The sequence below is a fragment of the Anopheles coustani genome, chromosome 3 (genome assembly GCF_943734705.1).
Source record: "Anopheles coustani chromosome 3, idAnoCousDA_361_x.2, whole genome shotgun sequence".
NCBI classification, from domain to species: Eukaryota; Metazoa; Arthropoda; class Insecta; order Diptera; family Culicidae; genus Anopheles; species Anopheles coustani.
In genome coordinates, this window is record NC_071288.1 from 93,925,667 (window position 1) to 93,944,769 (window position 19,103).

At 44.1% G+C, this 19,103-nt stretch overlaps 4 protein-coding genes across 4 annotated transcripts in view; 3 read left to right on the forward strand and 1 right to left on the reverse strand.

Annotated features, from left to right (window-relative positions):
* Positions 1–4,856, forward strand: part of LOC131260671 (uncharacterized) — a 48,611-nt gene extending 43,755 nt beyond the window's left edge. The window contains exons 3-4 of the mRNA XM_058262461.1: positions 3,759–3,950; positions 4,024–4,856. Coding sequence (XP_058118444.1) covers positions 3,759–3,950; positions 4,024–4,386 — 555 coding nt within the window. The 3' untranslated portion in view covers positions 4,387–4,856. The remainder of the gene's footprint in view (positions 1–3,758; positions 3,951–4,023) is intronic.
* Positions 1–19,103, forward strand: part of LOC131260675 (alkaline phosphatase 4) — a 328,385-nt gene that overhangs the window by 200,369 nt on the left and 108,913 nt on the right. The gene's annotated exons all lie outside the window — the stretch shown is intronic.
* Positions 4,770–5,881, reverse strand: LOC131260683 (uncharacterized). Its single transcript, XM_058262476.1, has 2 exons — positions 5,101–5,881; positions 4,770–5,031 (listed from the first exon to the last, which is right to left on the reverse strand). Exons 1-2 carry the CDS (start codon positions 5,806–5,808, stop codon positions 4,897–4,899), a joined length of 843 nt encoding a protein of 280 aa, XP_058118459.1. The 5' UTR covers positions 5,809–5,881; the 3' UTR covers positions 4,770–4,896.
* Positions 6,177–12,343, forward strand: LOC131260684 (neuronal membrane glycoprotein M6-a). Its single transcript, XM_058262478.1, has 3 exons — positions 6,177–6,477; positions 9,229–9,699; positions 9,769–12,343. Exons 1-3 carry the CDS (start codon positions 6,474–6,476, stop codon positions 10,044–10,046), a joined length of 753 nt encoding a protein of 250 aa, XP_058118461.1. The 5' UTR covers positions 6,177–6,473; the 3' UTR covers positions 10,047–12,343.

Sequence of the window (19,103 nt, forward strand, 5' to 3'; positions counted from 1 at the left end):
AACTACCATGCTTCTCGTATGCTTCCCTCCTACGCGAACCGATCGACCTTATCGGCAGGTGATTCAACAAATCGTTGCACCATATGACGACCACGATTTATCACATCGTGTATGATTCTATGACGAGGGCGAGCAAGACCATGTCTCACAACCCACGCATTTCCCGGAGCTACTCTCAAGTCGCAGCATTATCTGAACAGTCCTTCACGCCGCGATGCAGCGACGTTGTTTGTTGACCCAATCACCTAGGGCTAGGGCTCTAGCTCTCACCTCCAGCTGTCAGTCAGCTCGTTGCGGTAAGCCATCGTATCTACAAATCCCCGGGGCCGAAGGGCTCAACACCCACTAGACCTCATTACCCCTTCGAAAGCAGCAGCGCGTTCTGTCTGTTGATTTAGGAAAACGATGTTAGCCCATCTCTTTGAACGGTCTTCTAGTTCTAGATCAGCACCACATTCATGGTGTACGCACTATGGTCTCTCCACCGTAGCTGTTTACTGCTACGCTGTTCATGACCTTCATCGCAGCAACCTCGTGAATTGTTCCGAAACCAGGGAGTGCTGCGATGCATTATTTTTGTTTCATACAATGGATGGTGAATGGGACACCGTAAAATGAGTTGACGAGGTCGACGTCTCTAATCCCGGATCTGCTCGGGTTAATATGGCCACATGAGGCATCTGGTGGAGTTCTTCCATGGAACAGTGAGCAGCAGCAAACAAACTCTTCCGCCGGCGATCCCGAGAATATTCCTCTGAAAGTTGTGTTTTATTAGGTTGTTTTTCTTTCCCCTCCGACGAAGGTTGTTGAAATTTCCGCTTCTCGCCAGAACTGGAGGAATACAACAAACGGTACGATGCTCAAGTAACGCACAGTTCAAATACTCCCGTTTCCGCGAATATACGAGGCAACCGGGACGAGGTTCACGAAAGTCAAGTGCTCCGCTTCATAACAAACGGCCAGAGGAACAGCGAAGTCCACGCATCCAAGTGCGGTTGGTATCGGACCCGATTGGCATCTGTGCATTGAACCGTTGGCCTTTGCCGGCCGGCCGAGGAACGTGCTTAGAAATTGTAATTGATAGAAATTGGAAAAAGATTTATTGCAGTCCGCTACTTTGACCCTCTCACACGCCAGGGTTGATGGTTGCTGTCTGCTGGTTGTTTCTAGTTCTTCCGGGCTATACTACTTGGTATCATATTAGGAATACGCGAATGCCACTGATCAACGGCCTCCGGCTACTGCGGAAGCCGCATTTGCCGATCCGTATCGGGATATGCGCCGAAGGATCCGTTAGGCATGGAGTGCCTCTAAGCGAGATATGAGTTTCGGTGCCGCCAGTAATTTCTTTTTGATGAGCTTGTTCTACCGAGTTCTTTGGGTCAGCAGCCAGATACCGAAACGGTTCGGTGTTCTACCGCTCCGTTACACACCAAAGATTCTGTTTCTTTTTTGTATCTGCATATCTTCCGTCACCTCATTAGTGGTTTCTGTTTTTTACAGTTCCATTCTTGCACTTTATTTGTTTTTTCACTGATGATACTTTTTGCTATTTCAAATAAACTTATTTTCAAGCTTTGGCTAAGAAGTGAAATCCGCAGACAAGGGTTCCGCGTGTTTGCCGATTAATTCTTTTTCCCTTTTCGCGAGCTCCACCGAATACCTTTTCGGTCGATTGTAAGGTATTTTTTCGGCCATTTTTTCGGATTTGTAAGAGCTTTCTAACGAAAAATCGTTTCAACCCTTTCTCCGGCCACGCAGAAAGAGGAGAGGGAAAATAAACCATCGATGCGATCATCCGACTCATCTAAATTAGCCAATTCAATTAAGCGCAAACACAAATACCGGCTGCGGAACGAAGAGATTCACAACCAAAAAAAAACAACATAACAACAAACAAACGCCCACCCAAAAAGCACTTTGGGAAGATGAAGCTGGACTGACTGAGGCTCTGAGGCCCCCGGGGAGGCAACTCGGTGTGCATCCAAGCAGTTCCATTGTGGCCGCGCACTGTGGAACGATCGACTGCTTTCGACTAGAAGCACTTGCAACCGCGTCTGGTCCACGGTGTGGCCACGGCGAAACGAATCGATACGGTTTCACTCGATTTCTCATCGCTCAACAGGATGCGATTTTTCTATGCCATTTGCCTCTCTGTCGTCATTCGTGGGCGGAATTCTTCCACTGCCGAGCGCGGAAAAACGACGGCAGAAGAAATGTTGGTTTTAAAATTGCGATCACCGGGTCACCGGGAAGGAAAAGTCGTGCAAAAACAATATGCAGGTTGTTTGGAGTGGGTCATTCCTTCTTGATTCGAATTACTTAAACGATCATGTTGAAGAACCTAGTTAGAACATGTACAAACATGCTATTGTACCAACGGTATTCTCTCAGAACGTAACAGAACAGCTGGTTCCATCTTAGGCTAAAATCCATTAGGACCCTTCCAGTATGTCCACAGTCCAAACTAAAAGGTATGACGCATCATAGCACCACATCAGTATGCCTAGCAGGCCATCCATTCATATAGCTACAGGTCCCGGTTCGAGAACCCAAAAGACTAACGGAACGCCTAATAGTTCTCCGCCATTGTAGCGTGTTCTTGGCTCGGACCGGGGAATCCATTTTGGGAAAAAGGCTGTCCCCGCCGTTCCGCGTAGCTAAGTTGTGCAATTTAAAGCCTTCGAGCATCCAAAGTGCCACCTCACTCATAATGCTCATGGTGGAGTTAAAATTTAGCAGCCATCGGGTACGCAACAGAACCGGGCCCTTGCACAGCGAGAATTCAAACGTTAGAAAGGCCGAAGGAAATTTATGGGCTATCTAATTTTGTGTCATATAATGTTCTCCCCCCATTTACGCTCTCCCGCACTTCGCCACGCTTGTGGGGCGTAGGAATTTTCTACCTTTCCAATTGGCCTCTCGCCTTAAATAGTCCAATAAAACCGTTCCGCGTGACGTTTTATTGAAAGACTGGGCGGTCCAAAAAACAATAGTCCAGCTTTTGTGTCCCACAGTGAGTCGATCAAAAAAGTCTTTTTCGATCGATCGCTGCCGATCATTGTCGCTTGGCTGTTATGCATTTTACGACCCGGTCCGCGGCTATAGCGTGATCGATTCTTTGAAGATAATAGCGGGAAATATTTATCCCGCCGTCCAAAATCATTCGTTCCCGCGGGGTGGCGAATGAACAGGAATTGCCAAATGTGCGAAGTGAGGGAGCGATGTAATGTAGAGCTCACACGTGGCTTATTTTTTTTTCTCAGCAATGTTAACTGCTGTGGAGGAGTTAGTGAGTTGGATTTTAATCCCAATTAATAGGGTCAACCCCGCAAGTTGGTGACTTCATTCACCACCACTGTTCAACGCATCCAGTCTCCAGCAAACGCGCATGTAGGTCAGCGATCATCTTCTACGACGCTTGAATGATCTTCAACCTCATCTGAAATAAAAATGGATGAGATGTGGCATGAATAATTAAATTGGAAATTGACTGCGAACATAACGATCGTGAAATGGAATCGATTCCCGCGTACGATCGCCTTTGTGGGACCGAGTTGGATGGGGGAAATGATTTTGAATTAAACAGCTATCCATTTTTAAAGCATCCCCTCTGTATCTAATGAATCTTAACAGATGTTTTTCTATTGAAGGGAAAAAATAAAAACATATATCAATTAAAAGTAAAAGCCGTTTGCAAGAAAGTTTAAAAAAGATGTCATCTTTCTAAACGGATACTTTCTTTTTTTTCCCCACAGATTTCCGATTCATCCTTGAGCAATGGACATACCAAATCGAACGGCAGTATCACCTTTGCGGACACCAGCGGCAAATTGTGCTTGATAAACCCGCCCGAGGAGGACGAGGCAGAAGATGACGAGGACAGCATCGAGGAGAGTAAATTCTGCACCCTTCCCCGCCACGGACCGAACGCATTTACCATCCGACAGGTAAGAAAAGAGCGCCAAACGAACGTTCGCTGGATGGATCTGTGTCTTACGTTTTCCCATTGTTTCATTTTAGGCTCGCTTTTCGAAAGGAAACGGAGCAAAAGTGCTCGGATTTTCCATTGTCGGCGGTAAGGATTCGCCCAGGGGCTCGATGGGTATCTACGTGAAGACGATCTACCCGAATGGGCAGGCGGCCGAGAAGGGGTCACTGCATGCCGGTGACGAGATACTGTCGGTCAACGGGACAGCATTCCAGGGCCTCTCGCACCAGGAGGCGATCAACGTGTTCAAGGGGATCAAGGCGGGCGAGGTGGTGATTCTGATCGGGCGGCGCAACAATCGTCGCAAGCTGGAAACGCCCTCACCGACCGATTCCGGCAATGGCACCGCGCCATCGTCCTCTCCGACCAACACTATCACGTGCAATGATGATTGACCTTTCACCGGGCAGGAAAACCCCAGTCCACATATTGAACATATGAGAACGCAGTGTGCTACCAAGGAAAAAATAAATAGATGTAAGGAACCAAACAGCAATCTTAGGACCACACACGTTAAGTAGGATTTTGGGACACTAATCCCCTAACATTGCTTAGAGTAGAGGCAGCTTCGCTATTTCGTCAGTACTTCAGAGCTTGCACATGTTAATGTACATAAAAGAAAGTGCTCTTTAACGAAATATTTAATATTTTACCATATACCAAAGGGATCAATATCAAAAATGTATAAAAAAAAGCGCGAAACAGAGAATGACCGAAAAAGGGGCCTGCTGAGAAAACGGATTATATTCATCGTCGAACCAACCAAACGTGTATAAAATCAGTCATTCTAAAGATATCTTTTCTAATCATGTATCATTCTTTAATGTTTGTATTCGAAAGGAAAAATATATATATTTACATTAATTATGCTCACGATTTGTTTGACTTTGTTTCTATCGTACGGTTTACAATTGTTTCTGTCTGATTGTTTCTTCGACGGCATCAAGGCACTCGGAAAGTGGGAATACTTCCTTGCTGAGCGTCTTGCTCAAGTCAGGGAGGTTTTCAGTTTTCTTAATGTATACCATATAGTGCAGTATCTAGAATGAATAAACGAAAGCTTCGTTAGAAAATGAGTAACATGTAAACCCGCATTGTTAGTCACCTACCGATTGTAGTTGTTTCATCGATTTTATGAAATCGTTACTTATGAGCGGCTCCTGTTTTACCGCCCCTTTCCCCTGGCTATCCAACTGCAACTTGCAATCATCCAGCAGAGCTTGAACGTTTCGACAATTCTTCTCGATGCTGGCCCATTCGTTAAGAAAACGTTGACGGTTCTGGGCCAAATCAATCCGCTCGATGTTCCGATTTTCAATCATTGTTAGCGAACCGATCGTTTCGCGAAACCGACTGACCAACGCCTCGACATCCACGGGTGGATGCTTGGTGTGTATCATTGACTTGGTGCTAATGCTGGTCAAATCCGAACTGGAACCGGTCATCATCGTCCCGTTCGCCAACAGGTTGGTTTCGTTCAGTATTCTTGACTGCTGCAGTGGTATTCCTGTGGTTTTCTTGAACGACCCCTGCCGTTGTGGCGCTTTGCTAGCGGAAGCTGTATGAGACCGGATCGTGTCGAACAGTGTGTCGATATCTTCCACACACGGGCGCTCCAGAGAATCGGAATCATTTGCAGATTTGTTTGAGCAAACCTCTTCTTCCTTTGTCAGTGCCAACAACTCACCGGGAAGATCGGTACTGCCGGTGTTCGTGTGAAATTTCGAGATGAACTTTGCCTTGTTCAAGATGCTATTTATCTGATCCAAATTTTTGTACACATTTCTAGCTATGCTATCAAATTCCTGGGGATTCATATCAAAAATTCGCAGACCCGACGCACAAAACAACCGAAAAATCGCTGAATCTAAACAATTGTTATGAAAACAAAGATAGCCGTTTGCGTTTTCGAATTGAATTCGAGTGATGCTAAAATGTCAAATGAGCTGTGCGTGAAAAAAGCTCCGGTTTTAGTTTTTCGAACAACAGATTTTTTTCAAGTTTTTAATTTTGATTTAGTAAAATTAAAGAAGGGTAATATTAATGCAAGTGTTAATAAACTTGTCTCACATATTTTAAAGCAAAAATAGAAACATAACTAAATGTTTAGTACAATACTGAAACGCCCAACGATGTTCTAAATAATGGCTGCCAGTTCCAAACGTCAAACTGACGAAACCGTCTGGCAGCCATGTTCAACGTTTTGTTTACGTGAATTTTAGCTTCATTTTGCGTTATTTATCGATAGTTTAATGAATGAAAATTTTGTTAAACTTTCACTCGACCCCAATATCTATCGTGTAGTGGCAAAGTTGTAGCAAAGTGTAAAAGTTCCGTGCTCCAAATCGAATGCTGAAAATTTACCCCACCCCTTGAGGCAATACGTGGGAGTGAAAGGCGTACTTCGTAAAAGCGACACCCCTTTTTGTTTGATTCTGCACTTGGAGGGATTCTGCATTCCGAAGGATCCAAACATCCAACAATGGGTAGGTATGAAGGATAAGTGCGTTTATTTACATTTTGGCACAGCGAACGACGCCTTATCGATGCCGTAGATAAGGCAGTTTCGTGAAATTGCTGGTGAAAGATAAGATAGCTCAAGATAGCCCACAAAGAATTGAGCCATAACCAACACAGGTGTAAGTTGTAACAGCGCCCCAAGGTGGGGCTCTAGTTCAGTATCTTTCGTTGTTTCCGATAGGAAAGTTAGCATCGTGTATGAGCAGAAAATATTCTGCGGTGGACAGATTTAATAACTGCATTTTATTGCGCAACTTTAATTCATTTAGTTTAGAGTGCAGTAGCTCGTTTAATTCAACTGTTTGTGTTGTCCTGGGTGGATCGAACACCCCACTTGTTGACCGTTGTGGCATACGGCCGAAGCAAAAGCCCCGTAGCGCTTATTCATTCATTCGCTACACATCGCATCGTTGCTGGATGGGATACGGCGGCGGGTATTTTAATGGTTACGTTAGTTTCCCATTCAACGGCGAACGGGTTTGTCCATGTACAGCTACGCTGATCGTCGCGTAGCGTGTGTCGTGTGTCTTCTCGGCTCAGTGAAGTTATGTCCGTGACCGGGACCACCGGATTGCGAGTTTTTGTTGTGCGAGTGTAATGGACGTAATTAACGTCGGCCTGTTTAGCAATTAGCCTGTTGCCCTCTAGACTGATGACCGCCCGGTTGCAGTTGTCCATTGGAATACAGTGAAATATTCGGTCAACAAATAAAACCACCCATCTGCCGTTTTGGTGAAATACAAAGCGATCTAGGTGGCCACGTAACAGACTCGTTATTGACCTTCCGCGAGGCACGGGTCGATAAGTAGGTCGCAGTAGGCGAAGAAGAAAGATATGAATAGTTTACCGTTCGAACCGATTTCATTTTGAGCGATTCTGCTCTACCTTTTTCATCCTCCCGCGATCCCATACTGATCATAAAGGAACCGTTCACCTTCCCGTCTATGTTCCGTGACGATTCGTGATCTCAACATCGTAACCGCGCACGTGTACCGCGGAACACCACGGCTGACTCATCGTCATCAACACTAGTACAAACGATAAGTGGCCGGTTATCATCGTCGACACCGTCGTCAGGTAGACGAAGGAAACGAGATCACCCGGCGGTAGGACAGCACGCTTCCGACAGAAGAGAGGACAGGCAGCTAGAAGCATTAGCACCGCCGGTGCATACAACCATGGCCAACCGCAATCGGACACCGACCGGTCAGATACGTGACGATTTTCTACTGGAGACCAACTTCGATGACGACGGTGCCCTCACACGGGCCTACAACACACTCCCACAGCAGCAGCAAGCGGCCAGCAGTAATGGGTTACAGCGGCGTAGCGTTCCTTATCGCTCGAACGTATCGATCGATCGCTACTCGGACACGACCCTGCACGGCAAACCGTCACGGAGAGGTACTCGTTAGGGGCCCGGGGGAATAGGTTCGGCACGCACAACCGACCATGCACCGCGCAAATTGTGTCTTGTTTTTGCCGTAGTAACACCGGCAAGCGCCAATTTACATTGCCCCATGATTCACGCACCACCCTTCATTTCTCTGTCATCTGTGTCCGTGTGTCACCTGTGTGCCGCCACAACATTGGGGACGTCACGGTCGGTTAAGCCACTTTCTGGGAAAAATCTCTCCTATCGCAGGGCTCATTAGTGGCTTCCGGACCGTTTCGAATAGTTTTATGTATTGTATAGTTTGAGAGAAAAAAGCATCTTCGATGAAAAAACCTTTGATTATTGTTTCTACTATACCATTTACACAACATTATCCCTTTAAGGGTTACAGACTCCATATGTATCGGCTTTATGCTATATCGTATTGAATTTTGATCGTCATCCAACATTACATTAACATTAACCATATCCGGTTTCAACCCGTTACCGTCCACCATACTTTCACACGTGTCTGCTTTTTCATGCTAATCATCCCATCACGAGGGATTCGACATTCGTTTCACCAAATTTTCACTATCTTTTCTCTGATCATTTGTATGTTAATGTTTCCAAACCAGAAAAAAACATCAGATGAATCGGTTTATGGTAAAAATACGAAAACTTTCATTATTGTTTTTCACAAACTTGCGAACCCAAACCCATCACATCATTATTGATGTGATAAGATGCTTATCACGTGCTTGTTGGGTTGTTCAATTTTGTTTATGTTACACATTCATTATGTCCTCTTAACCTTCGTGTATTTGCCGCAGTAGTTCATGGGATTACAATTCGCATCGTTATGTAAATCCGTTTGAAACTGTTTTTGCAAACGTGTTCCTGTTCTTTGTTACGTGCTTCTAACAAAACCTTTCGGTATGCCTACAATATGGTTAACTGTCGTTCAAGCCGGGTTCTTTCAAAAAAAACATTCGGAAGCCTTAAAAAAGCTACATTTGCTCAACGAATTAACGGACCCTTGCTAATGAGACCGTATCACATAAATGTTTGCCGTTTCCCAATGGCGCCAACGGGTTGTGTGCTAGAACATCGTCAATCATCGTCACAAAGATCTATAAAATAACAGATGATCCACAATCCACGTTTTAAAATGTGTATGTTCTTCCATGTTAGTCCATAAAAATGCTTTTTTTTGTTTCTTGTCCTTGTGTTCTTTCGTCTGGCTTATTTACTTAAGCACCTACAACGGTCTCGACTTCAAAATATTTATTTTAACTTTAACTAACTCCTTATTATACTTTCTTTTTCACAACAATTTCAGGAGGTTGCTGTAAATCGTGCATCACGAGGATACCGTACGCGACGCTGATCGCGACGGTCATGTGCCTTATCGGAGTGGCCGTGTTTTGCGGCACGATGTTCCGTGGCACCTCGTTGGCCATCATTATGCTCGACCAGGTGTTCCATCTGCGTCTGCCCTGGATCGAAGCCGTCCAGATCATCTTCGTCGTGATCGGTGCCTCGATGGCAGCCCTCGGGTTGATGATACTGTTCGTCGGCTTCCTTGCCACCGGTGCCACCCGGCATAAGGTGTACCGGGCTTGGGGTTCACGTGTCGGTGGACGCATTTCGTGCGCCGTCTTCATGGCCATCTCGTACGTGCTCAACATTGCCTGGATACTGATCCTGTGCTTCCTCGCGATCGTGACGTTCGTTTTCACCGTGTTTTGGAACATGTGCGCCAACCCGAACGTCCAGACGCATCGAGATTGCATCGATTTAACGCAATTCTGTAAGTGTCCTTTTGTTTTTATACGTAAATCCTTTGGCAAATAAAATAACCATTTCCAATCTCTTTTAGACTTTATGTTCCCGGATGGTGTCAGGCAGGAGGACATGAAGATCTGCGAGCCGGCTAAGGTGAAAGCGTTCTGCAAGGACGGTGTGGAAAAGTGCGAAATCATGTTTATCCTCGCGACCGTCTCCTGTTTGCTCATCATACTCAGCTTCGTGCACTATCTGATGTGTCTGGCGGCCAACTACGCCCACATCCGGGACCACGAGAAGTTCCAGGAGCTGCAGGAGATCCAAAATCTGACCGAGATGGAGTACAGTGCCGCGTCGAAGGATCGGTTCTAGGATACGGCCCAGGAGATCTACATTGAGCACAGCACCTGAGGGTGGATCCGGCCTCCCGGCAAGGCGGCCACATCATCCGCTTTACGAGCAGCTTACGTTTAAATTTGCTCCACCACTGTGAGCATCCTTACTACCCCTTTATTTTCTTTGTCACGAAATTTACAGTACAGTAGTTAGGAACACGTTCTACATGCGTTCGATCGCGCCTCGGTTGAGTTTAAACAATCAGCAATACAGCGATGTTGACAAACGTACACTTAGGTGTAGGGAGTTACCTTCTAGTTTCATCATCCTTCCAAAGGAAACCAGAATAACTTATTTCAACCAACCGGTTGTGGTTGTGTTTCGCACCACGTTACGTTATGCTCCATTCCGTCCAAACGCAGCTCCGAGCTGCGTCATGTCGAATGTACGTGCACTCTTACGCCGCTTTCTTTACTTAGAGCCTTCAGCCCTTTCGGTTCTTCTTTTGCAGCCAATTTAAACACAAGCTCACGTAGTATGTTTGCCCAGTATAGATACTCCTGGAACCCAATAGAACGACCCTATATAGCATTTACCTTAACGACACAACGATAAACGACTCAAACAAACGAACGAAACATTACTATCGCACGGTGGAGACAACTCGCGATCGTTGTTTTTTCTTGAAGGTGGAGAAACAAATCAATAAGTCTGACGAGATAACAATAAGCATCAAACATGTTTTTTGCACAAAACCAACCGGAAGCGGATAAGAAAAAATAGTGTTTCTAGACGATGCACAAACGGAAGTGTTGGGCAGGGAAAATGAATTGTAATTATTGTTGGATTCAATGCAACTGCAGAAAGAGGTAGCAAAATTAGCAAGGTAAAAGCTCATTCAAACATATCGATTCAGGAAACAAAACCACACACTTTTTTGTGTTCGTGGTACAATTTGGTAATAGAACAACTGCGCACTTGTAGATTAACCCGGACCTTCATCTTGACAATGGAAATAGTACTTTTACAGAAGCTCATGACAAAAGATATAGAATCTTAGTAGAAAACCCGCAAAAGAAATCCCAGCATTCATACCTCTAAAGCGATAGTACATTCCAGTGTGATAATGTAAGGAAAAAGAAGCTGAAATAGTATAACAGAACAGAAGCAGAAGCAGAAACGCACAAAAGAAAACTATAAAAGAACGATAGAGCGTGTAACTTGCATCGAAAATGTTGAAGGAGTATATTTTTATATGACACCATGAGCACGTTGGAATATGAAACTGTGCATGTATTTTTCATAGTTTGTTCTTGTGTAAGCTTGAACCAATATGTAGGGCCAGGACTGCGATCTCCTCAAGTTATATTAATGATCATAAGGAATATTGCCGGACGGAAAGCCAACCGTTTTCAAACGTGGCGCACAAAATCGTGGTTTCATGTGAGCCTCCGTGGCAAAAGTAATATTTAAAAATTAAAAACGAATTGAAAGACAGAGCATCGTTGAAGGAAAATCACACCCAAGCAGAAAGGCGCACGGTATCGCCTACAGAAAATAAAAGGACGGTGTTTCCCGTTCTTGTGATTCACTTTTTGTAGCTTTTTACACACCGCTTGTCCTACGTTGGACATTTTCCGTTGCTAAAGCTCAGTATTGTCTGCGGACCTATTTATACATTACAAAAAAAAACGCGCGTATATAACTACATGTAACAGAATATTTACAAACACTATTCACAGCTAGTTAAACTATTACACATTCCTGATGGCGTATGATGCGAGAAGACGTGCTCGATTATCGCAAGTGCCGATGATCGTGTTTTGTGCCGAAAACTATGCCCAAACAATCACTTTTTTCCTTCATTGAATAAGTGTGTTCAGTATAAATAATCGTCGTTCGTATTCCATTTCCTCGTTGATGTCTCTCATTCTCTACTCAACCTATTCAACTGATGTTGCATCTTCATTACATTAAAAATTCCCTCAATCCCTTTTCTACCTATGCTACGGACATCACTTGATTCGTTTTTATAATAAAACAGAATTTAAAAAATTCATATTAAAAAAAATTACATCCTTTCGACTGTAGTGCATAGGAATAAAATGTTCAACAAGTAGTTCAGTTAGTTAGTTTTAGTATTGCACCGGCAATTTAATTTAGCAAAACATAATGTTGGTGGACGAAAGTTTTTTTTTCTTATAAAAAGATGTTTGAAACAATCAATTATGCCACAAAAAAGAAGATCCTTCGGAACAATCGCAAAACGGTTTCCAGTTTCGGGAAACGATGAACACGATGTTCTTTCTTTTTCTTTGCTATATTGTTTACATTTACTCTTGTAATATCGAATAATAAAACGTATTATACATAAAAACATTAACTTGTTCAACACTACGGAGAATTTTCCAAACAATCAATACTATTTTTCAACAAAGTTACTTTGTGGAAGTGTTTAATCGCTATTTCCTGCTATACACTATCCAGTAGCTTCAAGCAATTTTGCATTCCTAACAATCCCATGGTAGGATAGAAGAACTATCCAACGATTTTTAACACAATTGCGAATAATTTCTTTTTACCATAAAATACTACCTAAAATGCATTGATCAAAATCGTGGGATAGGTCATTGAATCCGTATTTTGATCGGTAATCAAATTAATTATCTAAAATCCTAGGAAGTTAGAGAAATCTTACTTCCTTCTAATATGTTTCTTTTGAATAGACATTTCATTTGACTGGTTAAACTTAAAATTTAGACTGGAGATTAGAAAATTATTAACAAACTGGCTGTTTAACCACCATTTCAACTTGTGACACTTGGTGTTTGGTCCTTTGTTGAAGAAACCTTGGTCATAAGGTAAATATTTTAGGATATTATGAATAGAAAGACCGAAACGACGCAATCTGTCAGTTTTCTCGTCGCTGTTCTATACAAAAAGTAATCAACGATTCTGGAAATCTGCAAAAAATGGTTAGCTGTGTCGTTTCGTTTCCACGCATCGTCTCGACACGTAGGTTGCGTCGTTTTGGATCGTTGAGACGGTCAGCCAGTCTTAGTTTTTTGTGTTGATTACCTTTTGTATGAGACAGCGACTAGAAAACTGACAGTTGGGGTCGTTTCGGTCCTTCCAATCATAATAACCTCAATTTTGTACTGCAAACGACAGCTTCCGTTGTCTCTGTCTTTCAGTCGCGTTTGAACCTGCGTTCGAAGCGGACGTTCTCGGAGTTCGACGTACGACGAGTTGCCGTGTCCGCGGGTGTGCAGCTTTGCTTTCTCCACACAGAAAAGGTGAACCTGGCAGGCGAAAGGCATCGCGCCGGGATCTATTGTGTGTGCCCCGGTCCAGTTGCGTTCGTCGATAATTTTCCGTTCCTCATCTCGTCGTCACGAGTTTCGCGAAATTCCCGGATGCTGTGAATCCCCGTGGACAAGCTGTTTGATATAAAAATTTGAAAACAAAGCAGCACAGTGCATCCGGAGGCTAGTGCTTCACCGTACATAAAATTTTCACCACACCGAATCTCCTCTGCTGTTGTGCCGCCCGTGCGCATGTGTCTACGTGTCGATGGAGGTGTGCAGGAAGCGTCCATCGGCTCCCCGATTTTAATGTAGGTGTGCGTTTGTGCGTGCGACGGGCTTCAAGAAGGCTGATGCTGCTGCCATCTTCTGCTAGCTGAAGGAAAATTGTTTCCTGTACCTCCAGCAACTCGCCGAGCCCATCGCATCTCGCCTGAAGGAAGTGAAGTTCGCGTGTTTTCTCGTGGTCTCCAAATACCAAAGCCTTGCGTTAGTTCACCACTACTCGAGAGTGCGGAAAATCAACAAGCATAGCAAGGAAAAGCTGGAAAACTCACCACCCACTTTCGTCCCCCCCGTGTTGTATCCTGACGGAAGTGGCTGGATGCTGTGCCAGTGGAAAATTACCTTTTTGGTGGAAATATCCAACCACAACGCGCATCCTGATTTACGCAAAAGTGATGAAAGCAAAGCGTGCGGCTGCAAAGTGTTGTGAAAGCCAGCGAGCCGTGATTTTGCCGTGACCTACTGCAAAATAATGAAATATGCTCCTCGATGCTGCATTTGTTACCCCCGCCTGGTGCCCATCTGCAGACCGGCCTCTCAAGCGCTTCCTGGGCGTTGTTGTGTGTCCGTACTGTGCCCGACCATAATCGATTAACCTACCCCGCCGGTATTGCAGAGTGTGAAAAAAACAAGGTGCATAGTTGAGAAGAAATAAGAGAATAAGAAATGTGCACAAATTGCATATGCATTATGGTGCAGCAGTGTTGTTCCTGCTGCAGGCTGCTGTCAGCGCCGAGATTGCAGTAGGCGAATGCAGTTTTTCGCCTCGCGGATCGGAAAGTTTAGAAGAATGAAACGAGCAGGCAGGTGGGGAGCGTTTGCGTGAGTGAAAGGTAAAGTAATCCGGTTCATGAGAAGCTAATGTTGTCAACGGACAGTCATTAGAAAAGGTGTGTGTGTGTGGATTGGGTGGTGCAAGGAAGGCGGAATAGTGTATTTGGAAGTTATTCCCGCTAGAAGGAGGAGGTTTACATCTAGGCTCCAATCAATCAGCTTCCGGAGTGGAGCCGGGTGTGTTTCAGGCGAGCCAGCACCCTGTCCAATCCAAGGTCCCGAAGCCAAGGGAAAACTGGTCCCGGTGAGGTGGTGCAACACGCCCAACAAGAAACGGAAACGGGCTGCTGGACCACATTCCGGTCCCGTGGAGGTGTTGGCCATGCAGTTTTACCACTTCCCAGCATCGTGGTAACCGCAGAGGCCAGAGGAGTGCTACTAGTTCTAGTAGCAACACCACAAGTGGGAACAACAATAAGGTTTCCCTTGTGCAAGCGAATTAATAATCCTCGATCGGTAAGTTGATCCTGCTTGTGCTATTGGTTCGCTAGTGGTTTTGTAGGAAATCAGTTTCTATTCTTTGTATATTGCTTTTTTAGGTGTGGGAGGCCTTGATGGTTGACATGACGATGACGCTTGCTTAGACCTATGCACATTTAGCTTATTTAAGTTCATTCGAATCATGTTTGAACCCAAACATAGATAACCATCTCCATGCATTTGTTAAACGTAGAAGATAAAACATATTTCTATAATTTTCCAAGAGATATGTTGAGAGCTATCCTTCCCTTGTTTCATCAGTTCAAAATGGAAATCATTGTAATTATCAAGAAATAATCTCCACCCCGTTAAGGGTTGAAAACCGGTCGCCGGGAAGCGGGTCGTCGTCGCATGGGACAATTACGCTCCTAACGCGGAAGCGCCGGATCGTCGGATAGTAATTACATGCCCTCGTCGTGTGTCGTGCTGTTTTTCTGGTAGTTTTTTCCTATTTTCTACTACTCCCCGGGAAAAGTGGCACACTGTGTCGTCGGGGTGGTAAAAAGAAACGAAGCTCCCAGCACACACACCGGAGGAATATCGTTACATCTTGCCAAGAGCACAACGATCCCTCCCCATGGGGGATTGTTTTAGATCGGGTGACCTGAAACATGGAAGTGGCACTAAGGAAACGCTCTGCTCCAATTGCGGTACATGTATTCAGTAGGTAAATAGCGTTCATTATCAAACAGAACGTTAGAAAAGGGGATAAGCTGGTTTTTGGGTTTCGTCTGCTCCGAGTCCGATAACGTATCAAGCAATGCGATGAGTGTTTGGACAAGCTGATGACCTGGACATTACGCTATCAGTTCTTTTAAATTAATAAAAAATGGTTCCTCCATATGTTCTATATTGTAAATGAAATACTCCATAGGTATTTTGACACGTTCTTATTCAATTTCCACTTTGCGAATCGAACACGGCAAGTAATCGCAAATGGACTTTGATCCTGTTGAGTTCCTACACATTGAAGCAAAGGCCACGTAGAGGCAGACGGCCTCAAAGAACAACACGACGTCGGAAACATACGAGCACCATGTGGCGTACTGCATTCTGACTCCGTACTTGACATGCATGGTCAGCAGTTGTTACAATTGAAATCGAAAATCGTAAGAGAAACCAACAAAAGCGCAGTGGTATGAGGTGCAATTCAGCATACAACTTCATTTTTAGGTTTGAGAAGACTTGCAAGATTCATAGCCGCATTGTTTGTTTGCAGCTTGCTCCTTAAGCTCGTGCTGGACCAATAAAGAAGTACTTATCACTTGAGATTACTCGCCGTCCACTCCCCCCCCGCGTGGTTGGGGCTGTCGGCTGTCGTGGCACTACACTTGGCACTGTTTTGTCTAGCGGTGGACACAATGCCATCCGTTTCAGCATCGGTAGAATGTAATGAGTGTAATCAGCCGGTAAATTGAACCACATTGTGAGAGATGTCAGCTGGGACGCGTTTTAAGTAACGATCGTGACCGCCATTTTCTCCTAATAAATTGGTTCTAGAGGAATCTTGTTGGGCCTTTGAGCCACGGTTTATCCTATTTAGCTTATTTTATGTTATTACATTTGCATACGGTTATGAATACAGTACAACTATATTTTTTATATTTCATACTATTCTTGAACTAAGTTTCATAATTCTTCTCAGTTTCTGAATCTATGTCTTTCATCGTGAACATTAAAACCATCATAATAATACTTTTGATGGTTAAACAGTAGATGGCAATAGCATAACAATGCCCATCTATTTGATAACGAAGCTACAACAGCTATAAATAAACCAGGGATCGGTACACACCGACCTCCGAGGGAATTTCGGAAAATAGAAAAGTACATTGGGGGTGCCCATGGCGCAGCGGTAGCGCGAGGAAACACCACACCACAGGTGTGGGATCGAATCTCGAGTCTGGCACCCCCCGGTATTACGAACGGCTGACCACCGATCTATAATATACCGACTTTCGGTCACACAAACTCTCTTCGGAGAGAGGCCTTGTCCCACTAGGGGATGTCGTGCCACATAAAAAAAAAAAAAAAAAAAAAAGTACATTAAATTTTAAGAGCTACCGTAATTGTTTTCTTTTAAGTAATTGGTTTTTAACAATATTTTACTGCGGACATTCTTCTGCAAACTCTTTAGAAACCGAATGTTGGCAACCCCTGTCCTAAGCAACCCCTGTTTATCTTAGAATGTTGTATAAATTTATCCTTATTATCTCGTAGATTTAATTTTAACCCTATCACGTTCTTCTTTTGTTGTCACCTTTGCTGAAGTTGGAACGCTCTCTAAGTTGATCTTACGAATCCCCCTGCTGACTGGGGAATGATGGGATCAAATTCTTCCCGCCTCTGCCCACTTCCCTTCGAGTCGGTACTACCGTCCCCGTGCGGATTCCTGGCTGGCAAGAAGAGGAAAAACAAAAGCAATCCTGCATGTCGAAATGCCATCGTTTCCTCCGCAAAGTCCGCCAGTGTGACCGAACCGACACACCAGGCGTCACACTTATCCCAGCGAAGTTGCAGGCGGCTTTGGATGAGACGGTCCGCTTAAAATAGTCTCACCTCGACGCGCCCGGCCATGATGAGTCTAAAATGACCGTTTCCTGTATTACTGCACCGATCGGCGGATTTACGGCGTTTCCTCCCCCCGGCGGCGTTGGAGGAATAAAATATGCAAACCCGTACGGCGGTCTCGGCCCTTTGCAATTCCGCCCGATGGAAGTGATGGTCGTCTGGTCTTTTTTTTATGCTTTCCTCTGGAAAATTAAATGAGACTATCACTCGAGTAAAATTAATGCCCATGAATGATGATGATCTCAATTCTGCTGCCTTCGCGTGCATAGGCTTGACCGTCGTTTCCATGAGTGTGTTCGTTTTGTGGTACGCAATTTTTATGTTCCTTCGATACTTGAAAGTTTTACGATGTTTATTTATTATTGTTTTAATGCTTTTCTCCAACATACGTTATTTTTATTTATAACCGTACCAAGGTTGAAAGTTTACGAATTACTTAAACAAACCATACCGGGTTTTCGACAAGGTCACGCCGCAGCATACCGGCCGGCCGGCTATTTAACGAATACGTTTTCATCACATCTTTTCCGCGCCCAACTTGAATTCGAGCACATGAATAATGCGTCTAATTATGTTGTTTCACTTTTCCACTTCTCGCTGGCTGTGCGCGTTCGGTGTTTCTGCGTTTCTTCCTTTCACTGAAACACTGATCCCCACTTTTGCTATCAAACTTCCGCCGAGGCTTCTCTTGGTATTCCTTTCACCTAGGCCTGGTGCCTTTCGAACGTAGCTGAATCAACGCCAATCTCTCTTGATTGGGATGAGTCTCTGCAGGTTCTTCTTCCGGCTTGTACCGTCACGTTCCGTGTTGATGGTTTCCTTTCTTTGGAGTTTCCTTTCCCGAAAAAAAACAAACACACATTCAGGCGAACGACCAACAAAACAAACCATGGAAGGCATAGAGAAGAGCAAATGCATTTTGGGCCATAAGTTCAATGACGACGGGGAAAAACCAAACAAGTGAAACCAAACAAGTGGGCCCGTTTTTTATGAAAAGATGAAATTGAGAACAAACGAGGATAATTTATTGAGAAATCATAAACCTTTAAGCTTCAAAGTAGTATTTATAATACGAGGGTTGCCTTTTAAGTTTCGGGATTTGGAAAAACTGGTGATGCAATCTGTTAATTAACATTTTTATCTTAAAGTTTGACGTTTTTGAGGTTATACGTACTCAGAACATTTTGACATACGAACGCTATTTGTGTTGTTAAAAAAAAGTTTAAAGTTTCAATATCCGCGAAATTGTAGAATTTGGTCGTGGACATTTTCGTTCGATTATTTTTTGCAACTTTCGACGCTAATTGACACAGCAGTAGTGCATGAATGAACTTAATTCAACTTTTGGTGATGAAGCTCCATCAATGGTCAGTATTTCTCGATGGTTTTGAGAATTAAATCGTGGTCGGAGTTCACTCCAAGATTAATTTCGTGAAGGTCGTCCAAAATCAGTTATCGTTCCGAAAACAATTGATGCTGTGCGTGAACTGATATTGCAAGATCATCATGTGACTTTTTGTGAGATAGAGACAACCTTAGGTATTACTGGGACCAGCATATACTTAATATTGCATGAACATTTTACTGTCAAAAAAATTTGCTGGTGTTGGATTCCACA